The following is a 20114-nucleotide window of genomic DNA, read 5'->3' on the forward strand; positions in this document are numbered from 1 at the left end:
ATTCGGAGCATCAATCCCATTCCAAACATACAGATAGCTTATCAGCCAATCTTTACAAAACAACCCTAAAGTAATTATGGGCTATCCTACAATAGCCTACAAGCTTAGTATGACAATTAAAAAGTTATAAAGTTGACAGTAATGTAAGTAGGTAGCCTACTGCAATACTTTCCAAGTCACAAAGTGCTTTGAGAATCATTGTATTCAAATAAGGAAGTGCTCAGGAAAACAACCGCTGACAACCGCTCTTTAGTTAAAAGAACTACAATCCCCAGTTGAGGCAGAACTAGAGCTTCCTGTTTGCAGAATCGGAACTGTTCCGAGGCAGTTGAGTAGAATTTATTCGTTTGGATGAATTAAGGCGGCATGAGTAAACAAACTCTGGGCTACAATAAAACTAAAAGCGCTGTGTTACTTCTTTTAGCAGGGCTGAATGTCTGACGCCTCCCACATGTAGACTACATATCCTATCCGGACAGAGTCATTTAACAGCATTGTGGAAAAACGTAGTAACAGCCAGGGTTTTTAATAGTCTCCATGATTATGTCATCGACAACTAATTTCACGGCTGATGCTTCTGCATGCATGTGAGATCTTATAAACTAAGTCACGTCTTGTAGTGGCTTGTACATAAAATTGTAGTTTTGTGTTTTATGTTAATTATTCGTCTATAAGCAACTCAGACATACCTGACTCACTTCTACCTGCGCACTACAGTAGCCTGTTTAACTGATTATTTAGACTTTGACTTGACAGTTCAAGCAAAGCTCGTGCTTTAAAAACCATATCAGCAGAACTTCTAATAAAAACTGAACTAAACTGAAAAACTTACATTGGAAGGTTAATTCTCAGTATTTAGGGTTTTGAAATAAAAAAATGTTGGCCAAACAAAATCCTACCCTTGAAAAACAGTAGGCTATTGATTGATATCATGCTAATACCCAACAAAGTTATAGCCGAGATTAAGACACTTTTAAACAAATGTCAAATCTGTGGTGACTCAGCAGTAATAGGCTAAACATAACAACAACCACAAACACTGGCTTTGGTGGACCATTTCCCCTGTTTTTGGGCAATGACTGCCAATAAATAGTTGTAACGTTCATTTGGGCAAACTCAGCAGGGAATGTAGCAATATTGGAAATAAACAAAACCAGCGCCTCTGTTTGACACCAATCGATAATCATAACATATATGTTTCGATAATCATAACATATATGTTTCGATAATCATAATCATCATCTGATACAATCGATAATCAGAACATATATGTTCTGATTATCGATAACTGTGTAAGATTTCAGAATAATGAGGCATGGAAACATTTCTGAAACTATTTACCAAGCCTGGAGAAAATATATCTACAATTTTACATACATGATATCTCTATTCAGGAAACAATGGTTCGTTAGCTAAATAATCCCAATGTCTTTTCAGGAACAAACGATGGAAATATGCAAATATTCCTTAATAAACTGTGTACAGTGTAGCGCTGCAGCCTGCTGTTACAGTGGGACACTCGAGTTTTAAGTTTCACATGAGAATGTTTTCCTTTGGGCAATTTCCAGTCTCTCCTTTCCCGGCGTAACTTTATAGTCGCGCAGCCCGTTTTTTTCTGCCTTCTTCCCAGAATATTTTTTCATGTAGGCTAATATAGCTGGCCGGCGCTGCAATTTCGGAATCTGCCCTTGTATATGGCGGACGAAAATTTCCACAGGAGGAACCGCAACACAAACCCCTGTGCAAGGCAGAAACGGAGAGCCTGCACGGACCGAAGAAAACCTCGCGAAAACCCTGGATCCACAATACGCCACGACCCTTACTGAAAATGTAACGTAGCGGCGTTGCGGAAATAAAGCTCTTGTGAAATTTAACATTTGGAATTTCTAATAACTAATTTACAATTTTGAGGAAGCAGTTGTGCAGTCACCTCTGGTCGGGGGAGGAAGATTTGTGGAGCGGGAGCCGACTCGCATGAGCTGCATCGTTTTGGGAGGTACGTCAAACCACTCTTTCGTATTTTTTTTTCTGAATTAGAAATCGTAAATTTTAAATTCTCAGAGGCGGCTGTTAAGTTTTCTCATCCCTCCGGAATGATGAGATGTGGCGGTCTTTTGCACTAATGCACGAAATGTTGCCACTAAACCGGGGTGCAGGCGTTTGAAGCTATCCGAAATAGACCTAATCTGTTGATTTTTTTTTTTTTTTGGACAGAAATTTCGAAATAAAGTTTTCGTGTAACTGCTAACTGGTCGACTGTGCACCCAGATTGTTCATTTAAAGCACTTAGGAGATACGGTGTGTAGTCCGACAGAGCAAGGGAACAAGCGATAGTGGCAACATGAAGGACGATGAGGGGAGGAACAATCTGAAACACAAAAACCTCCTGCAGCCATGTTTTGTGAATTTTCCTGCAAATTTGACCAGGGCTTCGCAGTTCATCCCATAAACTCGCATGACAGCACTTTTACCACATCTGATCACAATGCACTGTACATTAACGGGAAAAACGCATAGAATATCGCCATGTCAAGTATTTTTTTTACTTCTATTTTCAAAAAGATTCAGGATTTCAATCTTTTCTTTGTGTAATTGGCGCCACCTGTAGGCAGTCATTTTGGGGAAATTAAGAAATTGTAATTAGACTAGTTTGAGACTTGTTTATTAAAGCGAATGGCCGTTTATGCGAATGCAAACACATGTCAAAACGCCTTTGACATAGGTAGTCATCACCCGTAATCGATGTTTTGACGTTTCCTCTAATGAAAATGAACACTACCTCCTGCTTTTCATGCAAAATAGTGCAAACCGATTTCAAACTAGTATTCAAAGCAGTGAGCAAGTTAATTCTGTTCTTTATTACGTTTTCTTTTATTGTGGCCTGCAATTATTTTGCTAATCTTTTAAGCATTTTTAGAATGTTAGAAAATTATTTGATCTGTCATTTGAGGAGTCTTTTAATTAATATGCCTGTAGCTTACATAAAGATAAAGAAAAGAAAAAAAGATGCAACAAATCCATCCTGAATGTTGTCAGATTATTCTGTTTTTGGCTGAACAACAGCAAACACATTCACTATTAATTGTATGTGTGTTTCTCCTTGTGTAGGCTACCTGTGTGTGTGTGTGTGTGTGTGTGCGTGTGTGTGTGTGTGTGTGTCATGGGTATGCAGATGTAGCTTAATACTATTTACTTAATTTGGTCAACATGGAGCAATCTACACTCATATTTCTAGAACTTGGAAATGTTAAAGGAAAAAAATGGAACTAACAAAAGTGAACTGAACAGCACTGAAAGAAGGATGACCATGTCAGCACAATTTGAGGACAGGAAAAACAATCACAACCAGTGTCTCCACTGTTTATATTAATCCTGCAGATGCCAAACAGTTTCCCATCTTGCATGGCTTGCTTTTATTGTAATGTGAGGGAATCTGTGGGAGCCATTTTGCCGTTGGTAATTTTAATGTTGACCTTCAAATCTGTATAAATTTAAAGAGTTAGTGGAAATTGTATGTTTTGTATGCAAAATCAGGGTGTAAATTATGACCTTTCCGCAGTAATACTAATCAAAACATAGTAGGAGTCTCAGTTGTATTACGAAATTGGAGAGAGGCAACCAATTCCATGAGTTTAATAGGGTTGGATGTGTGCACCATATGAGTGATGGAAATGTTTATATGCAGAATGCCAGCATAACCAAGTAATAAGTTATAAAGCTCTCAGGAATAATGATGCAGTGTTTCAGTGAAAGACACCTTAAACTGTGATGATTCAGTTGTTGGGAGCTGTCATGTCGGACATTGGGAGTGTCCTGGTGTTAAGGAAGGCGACATGATTGCTGCTGGTCTTTCAACAGTTAAACAAACAAAAGCTCTGTTCCACTCAGGTTATTTGGAGAGAATAGTTTGGACAGAGAGGTGAAACTCTTCCCTCCAGACCCTGATGAACACAGCATGTTGAGGCTGGTACCACAGCCTCTGGGCTGATGTGTGAAACCGGATTGTGGCTCTAATTCTCATTAACTTGGTACATGTGTTCTGTTTAAACAGCAAGGTGTCTGGCACAAGTAGTCACTATCCTGGATATCATGCCAATTCCCCTTTGTTTAAGTGCAATTCCAACCCTATTATTTGGACTCAGCTGTGTCTGAAGAAACATTCAACCCTTTCAAACCTGCCAGAACACCTTATGTTCCTGTAGTTTTTATATTCTCAGTGGCATGTTGAAAATGTCCGAAAATGGCATCACTTAAATTAGACTCAAGGGAATGGCTTTTCAGGGTTTGGGGATGCTGCATTAAAAAATTCTGTGCATTCTGCACATATTTTGCCTGCCTCTTCCTTTTTAAAAATGAACCTTATTGGTCTCATGAATAATGCATAAGGACGTTCAATTGCTGCAGCAACGAAAATTAGGCCTGTTTACGTGCAGTGGTTATGTACACAGAAGCTTCTTTTTTCCTTGACCATTTTCTGAAGGTAGAGCAGAGCCTGAGTAGCTTTTCTGAAAATACAAATTTTCAGCAAAGCAAATCTCATTTCTTTGAGTGAAAAGGGGAGGGGTGAAACTCCCGCGGGTTTAATGAATCCATAAATCACAATAGTGCCAGGTTTGCTGCGCCTGCCTCAGTCTGCAGTGTAATTTTGATTTTCATCAAAAATTTAATCTGCCAGCCTACAAGGGTTTAGCAGCAGACCGGATGCCGCCCTGAATTTCTAATTTTAGGGGCCTGATCTTTCAGGATTTATTTTTGTATAATTCGAGTCTGCTTTTCAATATCTCTTGTTATTAAATTTTAATTCATGGCATTAACATATAGATTGAAAAGGTTTTTATGGGGGTTTTGGAGTGTACGCGGATGGAATTTTACTAGACGACACAGTTTCTTTTTCCAGAGCATTCTGGGTGTGTGTGTGTGTGGGGTGGGGTGAGGGGGTGGGGTGGGGGGATTTATCCATTTCTCTGCATTATTGCTTTTTGAAATCATTGGTCGTAGACCATCTTGGAAGACATTTATTACAGAGGACAGGAAAATGTGCATTTGATTAAGGAAAGAGGGAAAGCAAAGCATTTAGTGTGAAACAGGTTTTGGTCATCCCTTGCTACTCGCCACTGACTCTTCTCTGGATATTGCAAACATGCAGTGAAACCAGTGAGGCAGTGAAGTGACCCCTCCACCCCCCGTTTCAGCTGATTCCTATTTTTAATCCCTCAGGAATAGTAACATTATCGTGAGCCTTACACGTACTTCTGTTTTGTTTATGTTTGGAATTTCTATTCCGATCTGCCTCCCATGCAAAGCACAATGATTTTGTTGAAGTAAAGAAAAATCTAAGGAAATAAAATGAAACCTCTTAATATAAGTTAGAAACACAGGAACAAATTAGGTTTAACCAAGCGCAGTGATTGATTTACTTCATTGTTGTGCGGAGGCAGACACAGTACTGCCCACATATAGGCCAATTATTTTAAGTACCTCGACTAAGTGCAGAATTCTGAATAGAGGTACGTCCTAGAGATGTTTTCCTTGCATGCCTAGCCTCCTTACTCGTTAACTCTAGATAAGCCTAGTGCAGTGGTTTAACACGTTGTGGTTAATATCCATGCACTGACATTTCACAAAACAGCTGGCCCGAATCATGAGGAGAACAGTCTATTCCAAATGTGCTTGTCTGTCGCAAAACCAGTTTCATAAATGGGCATAATAAACACCCACAATCCCATCTACACACTCTGCAAACTCTTAAGCTTTTTAGAATGATGCTTGCTATAAGTTGTTGAAATGTTCAGGTGCAAATGAAATTTGATGGATTAGTATAACCTTGGTTGATAGGGCCTTGAGAAATTGATAAGCTTCTCTATTGACTTTTGGTTTTGGTTGATTAGCTTGCGGTGTAGTTGTGAGCAACATCAGTGCAAACGTGCATCTGGTTTATGTCCTTAAGTAGCGCCGTGGTACTGTAGGTTACAACATCTTGATATCGAAAGCCTCAGTGACCATAAAAGAACAGAGGGCCAGATGGCTAGTTTTGCATTTTGACTTTGATTAGGGGAAAAAAGGCAACAGCCTGCATTTTACTTATTCATGCAGGGTATGCATTCAAAATATTGGACAGGAAATGTTTCATGGATAACAGAGTGATTGATCAAAATTCAGATGTGTCCTCGCCATAATTTCATTTGATTACAGATGAAAAAGGAAAGAATTTAGGTCAGTGAATTCTTGTTTTAGGAGGTGGCGAGACCCATTGCTTCCTAATTCTTATCCCCAGCAATATGACCTTTGCTCAAAAGCTTTGCACAGCCCTTTTCTAATGGAATCTGTGAGAAATAAGAGTGATATAAAAACCTGCTCAATATAAAACCTTTTGGCCATTGGTTGATTTCCAACAGTTTCAACCCGACAGGAGGTGAGGAGATCAATGCATCTCTTCTAGCATGGTAATTGTTTTATAGCCAATGGCCAAATGCAGTGTGCCATTTTCTATGGGTTTTACAAGTGCAGAGTTCTTGTATTTGTGCTGTCTTCATTTGTTTTGGCTGGCATTTAAGCTGACAGAAGGTCTTCGCCAAGTCTTTCATACTTTTAAGCAATGACACATTACTGTTTTTTTTTTTGAGGGGGCACTTTCATGGCTCCTTTTAGAGTGTGCAACACCCTGACATATCCGAAATGTAGAAATTGTGAACAACATATGGTGCCACCTTATGTTTCATTTTGACAATGGATGGAATTATAAAATAAAAATATCTATTTTTAGAAGCCATTTAGCTGTCAGGTGGAGACAGCTAGAGACAACAGGGTGACCACTTCATAATAGCCCATTATGTCTCTCTCACACAGTCAAAAATTCAATTTGGCAATCTTTATTTAGAGATAAACACAACAAGAACAAATATTTAATTGCAGGTGTGCTCTGCAATATCAATGCTAAAATATATATTTAACATTTAAACAATAAAACAAATGCATACAAATAAGCATTGCAGAGACACAAGTATTGTACAGTTTAGACAGACTGGGCAGCTCCCAGGTGTGGATGTGTAACTATATAAATGTGAAGCAGGGAGTTGCTGGAAAACAGTGTGTAAGCCCTGCAGACTTTCCCATACAGTTAAGGACAACATCTAAATGCAGATTTCCCTTCTTCTATGTTGGCATGCTGGTTTTCCATAAATATTAACTCTGCGCACTGAGATTTAAGGTTTGCCAAGTATGTCCATAATCTTAGTTATCATTGAAGATGCAGCAAATAAATGACCAGAACTGAAGTTGGATTGATGCACACTAGGGTTAGGGTAAGGGTCACTTTGGTATAGCGGTTTTCATTTTCGATACACACACACACGCTCACAAACACACACATCCTGTTGTAGGTTTTAACAGTTCAGAGGTAAAGGAATTATTTGCCTCTAACCCATCACATTTTTTTTTAGCATGTCTTGTTTTTCACCAAACATCTCAAACGTTATCTCATTGCATTCTGACACATATGATTAATTGTATTACTGCAAGAATGTTTTTTAAAATGTCAAAAGTCAGATTTACAGAAATTCTACCTGAAACCCACACCGCACAACCCACAAACTCCACACACAAATTCTGGACTTGACAAGACCGGTTTCTGGTCCTATGCAGCTTATAAATGGAACAGACTGCAAAGCAATTTGAAATTAGAATTTGTTGTCCCCCTCACTGAGTTTTAAAGCAAAGATATCACATTCTCTACAATGTTTGTGATTTATAGTGTATGTCCCTTTATGTTGCTGACTGTTCGACTGCTGGAACATGTGAGCAGCGTATGACATCAATGGTTGTCCGATTGCCTGGGACAGGTGGAAAAAATAGAGAAGTGAAAAAAAAAAAAAAAAAAATACAATTGTGTGGGTAAAACAAAAAAACAAGTTCTCTGATCTGAAATGAGGCGTATGTTCCATGTGACTGTATGTATCAATGTGTCCTCTTCACTAAGAAGTATGACACCACTATCGCACTGTGTAAGAGGATGCAGAGCTGAAGGACTGGTTACTCCAATCTGTGTATCCTGTTCTGTCAGTCTGTGTTTCTGTGCCTGCCTGTCTGTTGTGCAGTCAAGTCCAGCCTGTTGTCTAGGCTGTAGTCTTTTAAGTTAGGTTAATTAAGTTAGAAAAAAGAATGCATACATCAGGGACAGGTAACTGTGTGCCATGGAGGTTTTGCAGGTTGCTGCAGGTTTTCGTTCCAACCAAACACTACACCAGTTGATTTCATTAATTAGTTTCCCCTCTCCGGTTGAAGGTGTGTTAATCAGTGAAGTCACCCTGTGTCTGCGTAAACCTGCAGACTCTCAGCCCTCCATGGTACGTGGTTGCCTATCACTGCCATCCGTTGACAAGGTGCTTACAATAAGCAGTAGAGATAAAAATAAAAAGAATTATGATAAGATAGTACAGATCAAATTCTTTAATTCTATTATATTTATTTGCCTCTGAGTGTTGTTTACTTTAACATTTGATATGATTTCTGTAATGCTGCCAAGTTTTGTTGACCTATTAAATTACAAAATTGGTTGTAATGGATATAAATATGGTTTGTTTTTGCATGGAAGCCAATTTTTAGTAAGTAGATTCACCTGTTAGACAGGTGTAAATTTGCTGCCAGAGACGCTAGGAAAAGTTAACGTCGACCCTCAGTGACTGAATTGTGTTTCTTTATCGATTTTATATATATACTGTGTGTGTGTGTGTGTGTGTGTGTGTGTGTGTGTGTGTGTGTATATATATATATATATATATATATATATATATATATATATATATATATATATATATATATATATATATATATATATAATGTATGTGTGTATATATATACTGTATATATATTTGTTGTTTTTTCTCTCTTTACAAAAATATCTTGATCTCAATGAGACTCTCATTAAGTAAAGGATAAATGAAAATGAAAAAGATAAAGATGTTTCTTGTCTTATGTTAAGTTTCAAAGGCGATTCATGGTTGAATGAGGACACCATGCTATTTAGAGTCCAGGAAAGCTGAGTGAAAATTGAGTAGTAATCTTGATGTCTTTGTTTATTAATAAATCAATTGATGCAGAATTCAATATTGCAGTTAAGATTGTAAGGAAAAACATATTTTTTGGTATCATTATTGAGAGCTACCTGTGATCCAGCTCCATGAACTGCTCGTTTTTGTTGTTGTGATTTATCAGGGATGATCTTGGCCTAGGAATGAAATATCATGGGACCCAGGGCCAGGCAATGATCTTTACAATGCAGTGCAGTGATCTTTACCAATCTAATGTATTTTGATGGGCTATGGAGTGTTTTCCAAATATTAGGCTATATTATTATTATTATTATATTTGAATGGCCGGTCTAGGTAAATTAAGAGCCACTCTAATAAATTCTTGTTTTATATTTAGTCAGGGTGCTGTGATGATGCTTTGGGTGCAACTTAATGCTGTCAAACACCGACAGTGTTAGTGAACCATAGTGATCATAGTTGTGTTGGACCTATGATGGTGCGCATGGTATCGGTCAAACAAACTTTCAGACTTTCACTACTCAAAGATATGTGTGTTAAGCACACACATATCTTCTGAAAGTCTGAACAGCAGGAAGTTAGATGATAACTATGCTTGCTAGCTGCAGCTTTATTTGTATTTTCACTACAGTGTCATATTATGTGTAGAACCTCTATAGTGCTAAGTCTAACACATTATTCAAAGAGCCTGTTTTCCTTTTATTTCTAAACTGACATCCAAATAGCTTTAAGCTAAAGTTGACTTCATTTGACTCAATTGTATGCATGAACCGACTTGTCTTGACTTTTATCAGGAATTAAAGCTGGGGTAGGCAGTTTTTTTTTGTACAACCATTTTGGTAATATTTGGTAAAATTCTCTTAACATCCCGACAGCTATAAATAAATCAAATGCCCTGAGAAAAAATCCGGTCTCTGTTGCTGTCCCAGGCCCTGTTATCAGCCACTCCAAATAAGTGTCCCTGGATCTTAACAACCAATCAGGACAGCTCTCTCCAAGGAGGCGTCCCTACTGCCTGTCAATCACAAGCATGCATAGCTCAGTCTAGTTCTGACCAGCCTGCAAACTGCAGAGAGAAAACAAATATATCCACAGAAGAGATGAGGTGAAACAGCCATAATCCAAACTGAATATTTGGACTGGAATAAACTTGTGTAAGTGTGTGTTGTGTTATTTTGCCCACTGCACAAGACTGTTCATCAGGAAGGAGCCACATTCAGGTCAGTCAGTCAACCGGTGTTAGGAAGCTATGGCTTTGAAACTGCAGTAGCTAATCTATGAGTGACAAAAAAATATTTGTTTTGCTGGCAAATATTTCATTAACAACCAGAGTGAGCTAGCAGAACTGTGTTTTGCATAAAAGGTTTGAAATTTATCAAGTTTGCGCTCTATCTCCGGTGTAGAGTGAACCTCGCTTGTCCAAGGTTTGTAGCAATGGCTAATCTTTGCTGCCAAAAATGATTTTTGTTGGCGTTTTAGTTACAACTAGATTGAACAAGTAGAGCGGTGTTTTGTGTAAAAGGTTTTGCATTTATTAAGTTTGATGCACGTGCCTGAGCCTCGTTTGGAGCGAGGAGTTACTGGAGGGAGGAGTTACTGGAGGGAGGGAGGAGGGGGATTTTTTTGTTGTATACTTTCAAGTCCTTGCTCATTTCTCCAAAGTTGCATTCCCCGTCTTTAACACTTGAGACTTGAGCCCTTTGACATTTGAGACCTGGACCGTATGACTTGTGACTCAAGCAAGTGTGACTCTGTCCCACCCCTATTGATTGGTCTGTTCAGTAAGCATAATGTGATGCAGCAACTCTCCCGTATGGAATTGTTGGAAGCAACAGGGACTTCAGATGTGTCTCACACTGTGATCAACTTGTGACATACAGCTTTCAAGGCTCCCAAATGAGCACATCGTTAACTTCCTTAAAGCAAATACCAGCATGGCATTAACATATAGATTAGGGACATGCAATTCTCATCATGTCACTTAAATACAATACTGACTAGACATAGTCATCAGTTTCATCATATTTCATTAATTTTCTCTCCAGCCAGAAGAATCAGCCATCCCTCTGGCCTATTGCTAATAGAATTTATATGCTAATTGTTGATGCAGTTTGGTTTCTGAACTGTTGAGCGGACAGTTCCAAGCCAGCAGTGTCAGCCGTCCCATTAGCTTATTGTCACTGAAATCAATAGTGAGTTCAGAAGTTATTGATGTTATTATTTATGGTGGAAACTAAGGATAAGCCCAAGCATAGGTATGGGGTAGTGTAGGCGATTTTAGCTGCATAAGCTGTATTTGATGTGGAGAGCGGGTGTCGAGGGTGTTGGTTCTGTTAATGCCAGAAATCACTGTTGAGCCTTCTGGAGGTGTTGTGAGCCTAATTCAACTAAACATCTGTGATGGGAGGGGCCCACTTGATAACCCTAGTGACATACCCGCACTCACACACTATAATATGCATATCACACACTATATAATATTTAGACTAGGTGGCTTGTGAATGGTGCTGCCTGTCTAAGTTTATTAAGTACTCACATGGCAGCTGAGAAGTGATCTGAAATACATGAGTATCACAATAATATCTAATTTAAAAGGTACACATCATGAGATAAAAAAAGAAGAAATAATAAATAGTCATGTAATACATTATCAAAACATTGTGGTATAAAAAGACATTTCAGCACATAGCCAGGTAAAAAAACTGCACCAAAACCTGTCTGATGGTCCTGTACATTTATGATATCTATAGTCACTATAGTTAGAACATCATGCTTTACCCTGGATTATGGCACAAAAGATTGCAACATCAAATCCTGTTTATTTGTAAATGCAAACATTCCTCTTAAGAAGTTAGTTTGGACCTTCCCATTCTCAGTAATTATAAACCTATTTTTACCCTCCCTAAAGTATAAGAAAAAGTTGTTTATAAGCAATTTACTGCATACATGAGCAGAAATCTTTTATTGGGGAAAAATTCCATTTTGGTTTCCATTCTAAACATAGTACAGAAGTTGCTTTACTTGAAGTGAATAAACAAAAACAAACAGCAGATACTGGTGAATTTCTACACTATTTTTTAACTTTATCACTCCTGTTGACTCTGTTTATCACATTGTCTTAACTGATCAAAAGATTTTGTGTGAATTGAAGACACTGATCTTTATAGGTTTATACCTTGTTTCTCATACTCACTTCTCTGTTGGATTGAGTAATCTTGTGTCGGTCAGCACAGTTTAGCTGTGGAGTATATCAAGGTTCAGTGAGGGATCCATTTTTGTTCTGTATTGACATGTTCTCTCAGTCATATAATTTGGAAACCTGTTTCTTTTCATTGTTATGCCAATAATACACCGCTGTATGTGCTTGTAAAACCCTTTGATACAAGTAGTGTTGATGAATAGAGCAGATATGAAGTGTTAGATATCTGAAAACTTTCTCCACATTTCTAATGATGAATCTTAGGTTTTATTTGCACCACAAAATTAAACTTAAAACATTTTGAAAGATCTTGGTAACCTGGGAACTAATTTATTTATATATTCATATACATTTACATAGACATATACATACATATTTATTTATTTTTTTCTCTCCCATGTTTATCTTATATATTGACTTACCAGCAGGTGAAAAAAAAAGGTTCTGGATCCGTTTTCTACCAAAATGTTTGTCTCATTGCGTTAAGGTCATGGTTAAGGTTGGGCAACTAAAACTAGACAACGTTTTAAGATTAGATTAAACAATTTGATTAAGGCTAGGGAAAGGTTTTTGGTCATGTTAAATAAGAAAAACTTATGCTGAAAATGAAAACTTAACTCACAGCAGAAATGTTCTTTGCATGAGGCTGGAATTGAACCTGGGTTGCTGGAGTTGAAGGCAAGTGCTTGTTTATTTTAATGAATCTCAAAAGGTAGATTGGAAAACCTACTTTGACTGATTGACTTAAAGTTTTTTTTTTCTTGTTGGCATGTACAAAATGCAAAATATTGTGATGCATATTGTGTTTTTTTTTTTATAATAAATGGATATCACCCACCACTAGCTGCCAGACATGTGAAAAGCAAAGCATAACTCCAATAAGCCCATTATCAATTAGAGCGGCCACAAATATGAACGTTAGATTGTAAATGATGGGTCCCAGCTACAGTGACACCTAGCTGAAAACAACCTGAATTAGCTTCAGGGTGACGTTTTCTGTTTAAATTCAGTCAAGCACTTAATCAATTATCCTGCTACACCCCATCAGTTCTTAGCATCCAACCAATGCGTTGCTGTATCGGTCAGCTCCTACCAGCTCTTTGCTTTATACAAAAAAGATATCGCCTTAGCTGAACTGAAAACCTGAAATGGTGATTTATAATTAGTGTCAACATGATCTAATTCTTTGGCCTGTTTGCTGAGTCTTGTTGTAGTTACTTGGTTAGTCATGTCATTTCCAAGGAAAGGTGTGTTTGGGCTATGAAAAGGCTCATTGTTGCTGTATTGGTGTGCTATTATTAGAAGACTAATTTTCCCTCTTTCCACAAAATCAGTCATCCTGGCATAACTCTGTTTTGCTTGGTTGCATTTTGAGCACATTCTCTTGACAAGGCCTTGCTCCTTTATAGTCTTGTGCTGAAGTAGCAAGATGGATAATTTGGATATTTCTGAAATTAGAGCACTTGGGTACCCCAAAGCTGTGGAACTTATTGTCACCAAAGGTCACCTGTAAACAGTAAAGCCGCTCTGTTCTCTGTGGCTAACAACATGTTATTTTTGTGTGTTTTCCTCTGTATATGAAATGTGACTGATGTCTCGGTTATGTTTCCTGTACATTTTGATGGTTAGTTTGCTTTTGAAAACCATAAGATGTCATCCCCACTCACAAGCCTCTTGACTCTATATTTAGAGGAAAGAGGAGCGGTTGTCTCGCAAATTGGTTCTTGTTAGACTTTTGGAATAGGTACCAAATGCAGGCTACTGCTTATTTCATGCAGCTCGCTCAAAGGTACTTCAGTCAAACATAGCACCAAACCTGCCACCTTTGCACGACTCTATATCTCTATATTCCTGGATGTTGGATGTTTAGCCATGGCAGTGTGAAAACATGGGTTTTTGTCTGACCTGGTGAGCTGATGTTGTTCATAAATTTATCAGGCTAGTTCGAAATATCAAGACTACATATTGTTAAAGAACAATAAGGTAAAATCTGTGTCTGTCTTTGTCGTTATTCCCTTCTTTGCAGTAGCACGGGCCCAGAGGAGGCAGAGTCATGAGTGCACAAGAGGCGCCCAATCCTGGGAAGGAGCAGGTGGAAGCTGGAAGTGTGGCCAAGGATGGCCCCTCATCCACCTCAGCCACCACCACCATTAGCACTAGCCCACCAACTGTCACAGTAAAGAAAGAGCCTGGGACCCCGGGGACCAGTAATGGGAAGGTTGGGGATGCCAACCCTGCTGAGATCTGCGTGGTCATTGGAGGAAATGATGGAAGAGGAAGTGGAGGTGGATCCCGTGGATCTCAGACCCAGGGTATGTTTGCCCTTGGTACTCCTCCCCCAACGAAGAGCACAGACTCATGCATAGGTGTGTGAATATATATACATGCATTTCCTGACTGCAATCATGTTTGGCTTATCGACACTTGACCTTGCGTTATGGAGGTGCACAACTTTTCTGCCTGTTGAAACAACTCAATAAGGACATCCTTTGCACCTGCCATTATTTACACCTAATTGGGCTATATTTTTCAAGAGTTATTTCATCACTGTTTGCACTTTTGAAAGCTCAAAATGAACTTGACCTCTGCTTAAATAAACCAAACACAGACCTCCTCAAGAGGTGGCCTGGGTTTTGGACACTTTTGAGTATGCTTGGCACTGTGAACATTAAGCTCTCTCTTTTTGGTGAGATTTATTAGGGCACAGGAAGTTTTTTACTCATGAAATGAAAATGCAACTCACATGACATCATTGATTAATATATTGCATTTTTCCTATTAGTCCCATTTGTTTAAATATATTGCACAAAATATATTTTCATACTCAATCCTCATACTTTCTATGAAAAGACTGGATGAAAAAATGTATTTTTTTAACTTGATGTATTGGAGAAAAATAATGGGTGTGATTATTCTATTGAAACAGTTTATAGCTTAATGTTTTAAACAGACTATGACCTACCTATGATCTACCTAATCAGATTTGATATGACTGATGAAATTACATGAGGGTCTTATGACTTAAGTATAAGCTTTTTAGCTGAGATCAACAGAAAGTATGAGTCAGTCGGTCCCAAAAATTTTGCTGCATCACTTTGAGTTTGGCTCGTTTGATAAAACATAGGTATGCCACGCCAGAGATCCCGGGTTCAAGGCCAATGTCCACCAGACATTTGATCTGGCATTTAGATGTGTGTGTGTGTTGGAGCCGACACAGGGGCCATTTTATCTAGTGTTGCTGTGTCCAGCGGTCGCGGCGCGTGAGCCAGACGGGTGTCACCGTTCTGTTCTGTGTATTTTTGCCTGAGCCGTTTATGTCTGTGAAGTGTGGAAAAACACTGTTTTGACTTTAGGGTATATCTCTACACAATAAAGACATAGAAAACCAAATTTATTTTATGTCATATTTATTCCAGCCATATTCCAGCCATAAGGATAAGGCAAATAGAATAAAACATTAACAGACAACAAGGCTAAAATGAATAAAAGTAAAAGATTATAGAAAGACCTTACGATAACGGTAAGTTTTGAGAAGTGATTTAAGAGACGAAACCGACTCAACCAGCCTGAGCTTCTTAGGCAAGTTGTTTCAAAGCCTAGGGGCCTTTAGTCTTTAGCCTGGACACAGGAACAGTCAAGGTGGAGTGAAAGCATAGAGAATTGAGTTTATCTGTTCTTGGCCCTCTTTGTCTACTTAAGTATACTCATAAATGTGACATTTCAGTATTTTCAGTATTTTAGAGGTACTTTAAGGACGTATAGTTTCCATTCATTTCTAATGGATATCCCTGTTTTTTGTTGTTTTTTTCCTGCTTTTTCACATTCCTGATTACGTCCCTGATTATTGAGATTGGTTTATTTAAAAAGGACTACTTGTGAAAGCACTCTGCTACTATATGAGAAGGAGCTTGATTACAACGTTAAGTGATTGTTAGGTAATTATTTCAGTGTATACTCAGAGAGGTAATTGCCGGGTAGATGTTCATGATAGTTATGACAGAGATGACTCTTTCTCTTAGGAGACAAGATGGAACCAATGTCTTAAATTCTCCTGAAGTTGTCATTTGATATGACAGCCAAATTAGTTACATTTATGCACTCTTGTTAATACTGTCACCTTGTTTTTATAACATTGTTTTGCCTTCTCATGCAGGTTCCTATGTCTGTGGGGTATGTGGGAAGAAGTACAAGTACTATAACTGCTTTCAGACACATGTCAGGGCACACAGAGGTAAGACACTGTAGTTTTGTATGTATGTATTGGTTCTTTATGAAAGGCCACAGAGCAATTAACTCAAAATAGTCTCTCTATTTTTAACAATCTTCTCTTGGATGACAGTATGGGCCTAAAATTATACGCTTACAGTATATAGATGAGTCATGCGAGACCTATTTTCGTCAGAATTTGATTTGTAGCAGATTGTTGTGTTTGCGATAATTTCTTTGGTGCATTCACTTACTAGCAGTTAAAATGGTGATTTTTCTTTCTTTGGTTTAATATCTGAATTATCTTGGCATTTTTTAGCATAGGTTAGAAACTGTGAGAAGCTGTTATACAGGCCTTAGCACTCATCTAATCACAGATTTCTTCATGATTGTATTTTTTTCTGGTTTTCCCTCTGCAGAATCAGAGAGCATGGTTGGAGATGGTGCACCCCAGACTCCCAACAGTGAGTAGACTTCTGCACACTCATCTATTCAACACACTCATGTTTATTAGCATGCCAGCACAAGCTGTTTATTTCATACTTGGCTCATTTAACAGTTGGTCATTATTTCATATTAATACACATCTTTTAGATTTCCATGCAGTCTGATTGAAACCAAGCCACCACAATTCATAACTTAAGACACATCTCTAAAAAAACAATTTCACGGGGTGTCCATGTGACTCAGTTGGCTAAGGCACATACAGTACAATGAACCCGCAATGTCACATCTGGCCCAGGACCTTTGTCGCATGCCAAGCCCCTCTCTGTCTCCCATCCTTCCTGTCTCACTTCACTATGACTATCCAATAAAGCAGAAATGCCATCAAAATAATCTTTAAAAAAATCTATTTCATCTTGATTGGTACATGTCAGAAGCCAAAATCTGGATTTTGTTTGTTGTTATAGAGGCGCTCAGGAGGAGCACTTCTATAAGCGCTGGACTCTGTGTGTGTGTTCGATCGTGGGTAACACTTTTTGCCTTGTGCAGTGCTTGGAGGAATTATGGTATGTGCTGTTTAGAGTCCTGCTTAAGGGAAATACAGTGTGCGCTCGTACACCAGGGAGTATGGTAGAAGTCAAACAAGCAGGAAAGTAGCTCAGTGATTTTCTTGCAGGTAAGTCACCGTATGAATTCAATATTTTGTTCAACGTTTCTCTTAGATACGCTAAGGTGTTAACAGATGGAGTTTTTTGTCAACATAGTTTCACTCCTATCATTCATACCCCCACAGCACCTAAAAAGCACAAGCGCACTTTTGAATCGCACTATTGAATCACATTGGTTGCTTTGCATCTCTCATCTTCATCAGATTCTCTTTTGGCATTTTGGAAACGTCCTTCCGAGATAACATTTGCACCAAAACAGAGTGTCTTTTTCTGAGTTGGTTGGAGTGGGTTGTGTGTCTGGCATGCAGCCAGCAGTCATGCCTGTAAATGTACAGCATGTTGCTGATCTGCCAATCACAAGTAAAGGTGAACAACACTGACAGAAATTGGCTGTGAGAAAGTTTGCAGTGAAGAACATTTTTGCATACCTAAAAAGCAGTGCTCAGTGCAAACTGTATTTATATGTGTATGTAAGTGTCTGTTGCCTGTGATTTGAAAGGGGTCAGTTGGGGGCACTGGCCAAATGCCAGTGGGACATTTTACATTAAAAGGTCCCATATTATTCCATTTTCAGGATTTTGTTTTCAAATATATTATGGCTCAGGATAAAAATAATGTTCTTTGTGATGTTTTGCAAATAGAGTTGAGACGTTCGGTTCTGGAAGCGCTTTTGACGCAGATTCTCCAGCCCCCAGACTCGTAGGGATTTTCATTTTAATGATAGTCGCCATATAACACAACAGAAAACCCTGGGAGTCTCCGAGATCAGAGAACGATTCTCAAGGTTACTGTAATGATCCTCTATTACAAATGTTTCAACCTTGTTAGTGCCAAGTTGTGTTTTTTCTGTCACTTCCATCTTTCAAACGGCACCAAACACTACAATATCCATGACCCTTATAGGCCGTTACTATGGTGATACCACAACAAACTTGCGCAGTGGGTGACAACGCCGATTTGGTATGTGTATCAAGCACATAGACATAGAATTATAGAACGTATGCATGTTTTTCACAGAAAATAAACCTTCAGTATAGCGTCATGTTGCTATAGAGATGACAGCTGTGTAGTGCATGTGCATGCCCCAGTGAGCTAGCCAGCAGTTCTCTGATACCTGCTTTGATAAAGTGTTCATTAAACTCACCTAATGAGTCACATCCACCGCTTCTCCGCTGACTGAGACGATGGAAAGCGGTAGAATGAAGTGCCGTTGTGCGCTCCTGACCAATAGCTGCAACCGGGTACAAAACACTGGACCATGTTCTTATTGTCTTAACGTTGTAACCCTTTACAGTCTGTGGTTGTAACATTAGGTCTATACTTTGTCTCTCCCACATGACAAGATGACAGAGCGACAAGTTACTGTGCTCTCTGAACTCTGTAGGAACTCGGGGACTTCAATGGGACAATTCTCTCTGGGATGAGTAGTTTATTTACCTCGTAACGGCCATATGTACACATCCTTGTACCCTAGCCTTTTTTTTCCATTTATCCTTGTTTTTTCGATGCAGTTTTCTCATTTGAGCTAATGGGTAATCCCGTAGCGGTTCAGTTCATTCAACGTTTATAACACTCTGAATGGCATGTCAGGTGACAATGTTTATGCGAAAGATGAATGGGGTGATTGCAGTCAGAGCCTGGAAATAGTCATGCCCATGTCTTCACGCCCTTGCCTCAACTCTATAAATGTAGTTAAGTTAAAAGTTGAATTGAATTAGTCAAATTGAATGAATTTGAAGACTAAGTCATCACAGGCAGAACAGTGCTGGAGCCTTATTGATCAACAACACCAGCTCCTCTAATTAAAATGGCTTAAAAAGGCTTTAAAAAGGCTTTCCAGTGGGTGTGTCAGTTAAAATTCTACAAACTGGCCTGATTGGAAGGATTTTAGTAATTCTTTAGTGAGGGGAGCCAATCAGGACCATGTCCAGTTGTGATGCATTTACTGGAGTTTGACTGAAACTGCCTGTAAAAAAGGATGGATTATTGAAAGTCAGCCTATATAACGGTCTATATCAAACTCTTCCGGTTCCTCATAATCAAGATAACTTGAGTCTCTTGAATATTTATTAAATGGGCTATATGTGTATGTTAGTGGCCTTACTGATGCATGTGGAAGTAAAAACACATTTCTGATTAATTATTCTATTTATGTTTGCATTATTTTTCTTGATTTTATGCAATTATGTCATGTACAGATCAATGACCTTATCACTGCACCCCAGAGAGGTTGACATGCTATTAAGTTGCTGCTACCTAAACCAAAGGTACCACATGCTAGCAGTAATTAACTTCCAACATTAACTAGTATAGTGGGAATCTCATCACATAAATTATTTTTCCTTTTACAGTGCAAATTAACATAATTTAACAGCTTTACCATCGAAAAGAACATTAACACTAAAGTTCTAGATAGAATGTAGAGACTAACAGACAAGAGACACAGGTCCACTCTAGTGTGCCAACCTAATTATTATAGACTAGTTCAGTGATTAATTATTATTGATTAATTAATAGATACCTTTTAAAAAAAAAAAAAAACATTTTATAAAG

The 20114-nt window shown here is 38.4% G+C and overlaps 1 protein-coding gene across 2 annotated transcripts in view; it reads left to right on the plus strand.

The window, feature by feature from the left end:
• The first annotated feature begins 1761 nt into the window (after positions 1–1761).
• Positions 1762–20114, plus strand: part of znf618 (zinc finger protein 618) — a 44776-nt gene continuing 26423 nt past the window's right edge. For both annotated transcript variants that reach the window (XM_071912652.2, XM_071912653.2), the window contains exons 1-4: positions 1762–1996; positions 14270–14609; positions 16397–16474; positions 16869–16913. In XM_071912652.2, coding sequence (XP_071768753.1) covers positions 14297–14609; positions 16397–16474; positions 16869–16913 — 436 coding nt within the window. In that variant the 5' untranslated portion in view covers positions 1762–1996; positions 14270–14296. The remainder of the gene's footprint in view (positions 1997–14269; positions 14610–16396; positions 16475–16868; positions 16914–20114) is intronic.

The sequence above is a fragment of the Centroberyx gerrardi genome, chromosome 2 (genome assembly GCF_048128805.1).
Source record: "Centroberyx gerrardi isolate f3 chromosome 2, fCenGer3.hap1.cur.20231027, whole genome shotgun sequence".
Lineage (NCBI taxonomy): Eukaryota > Metazoa > Chordata > Actinopteri > Beryciformes > Berycidae > Centroberyx > Centroberyx gerrardi.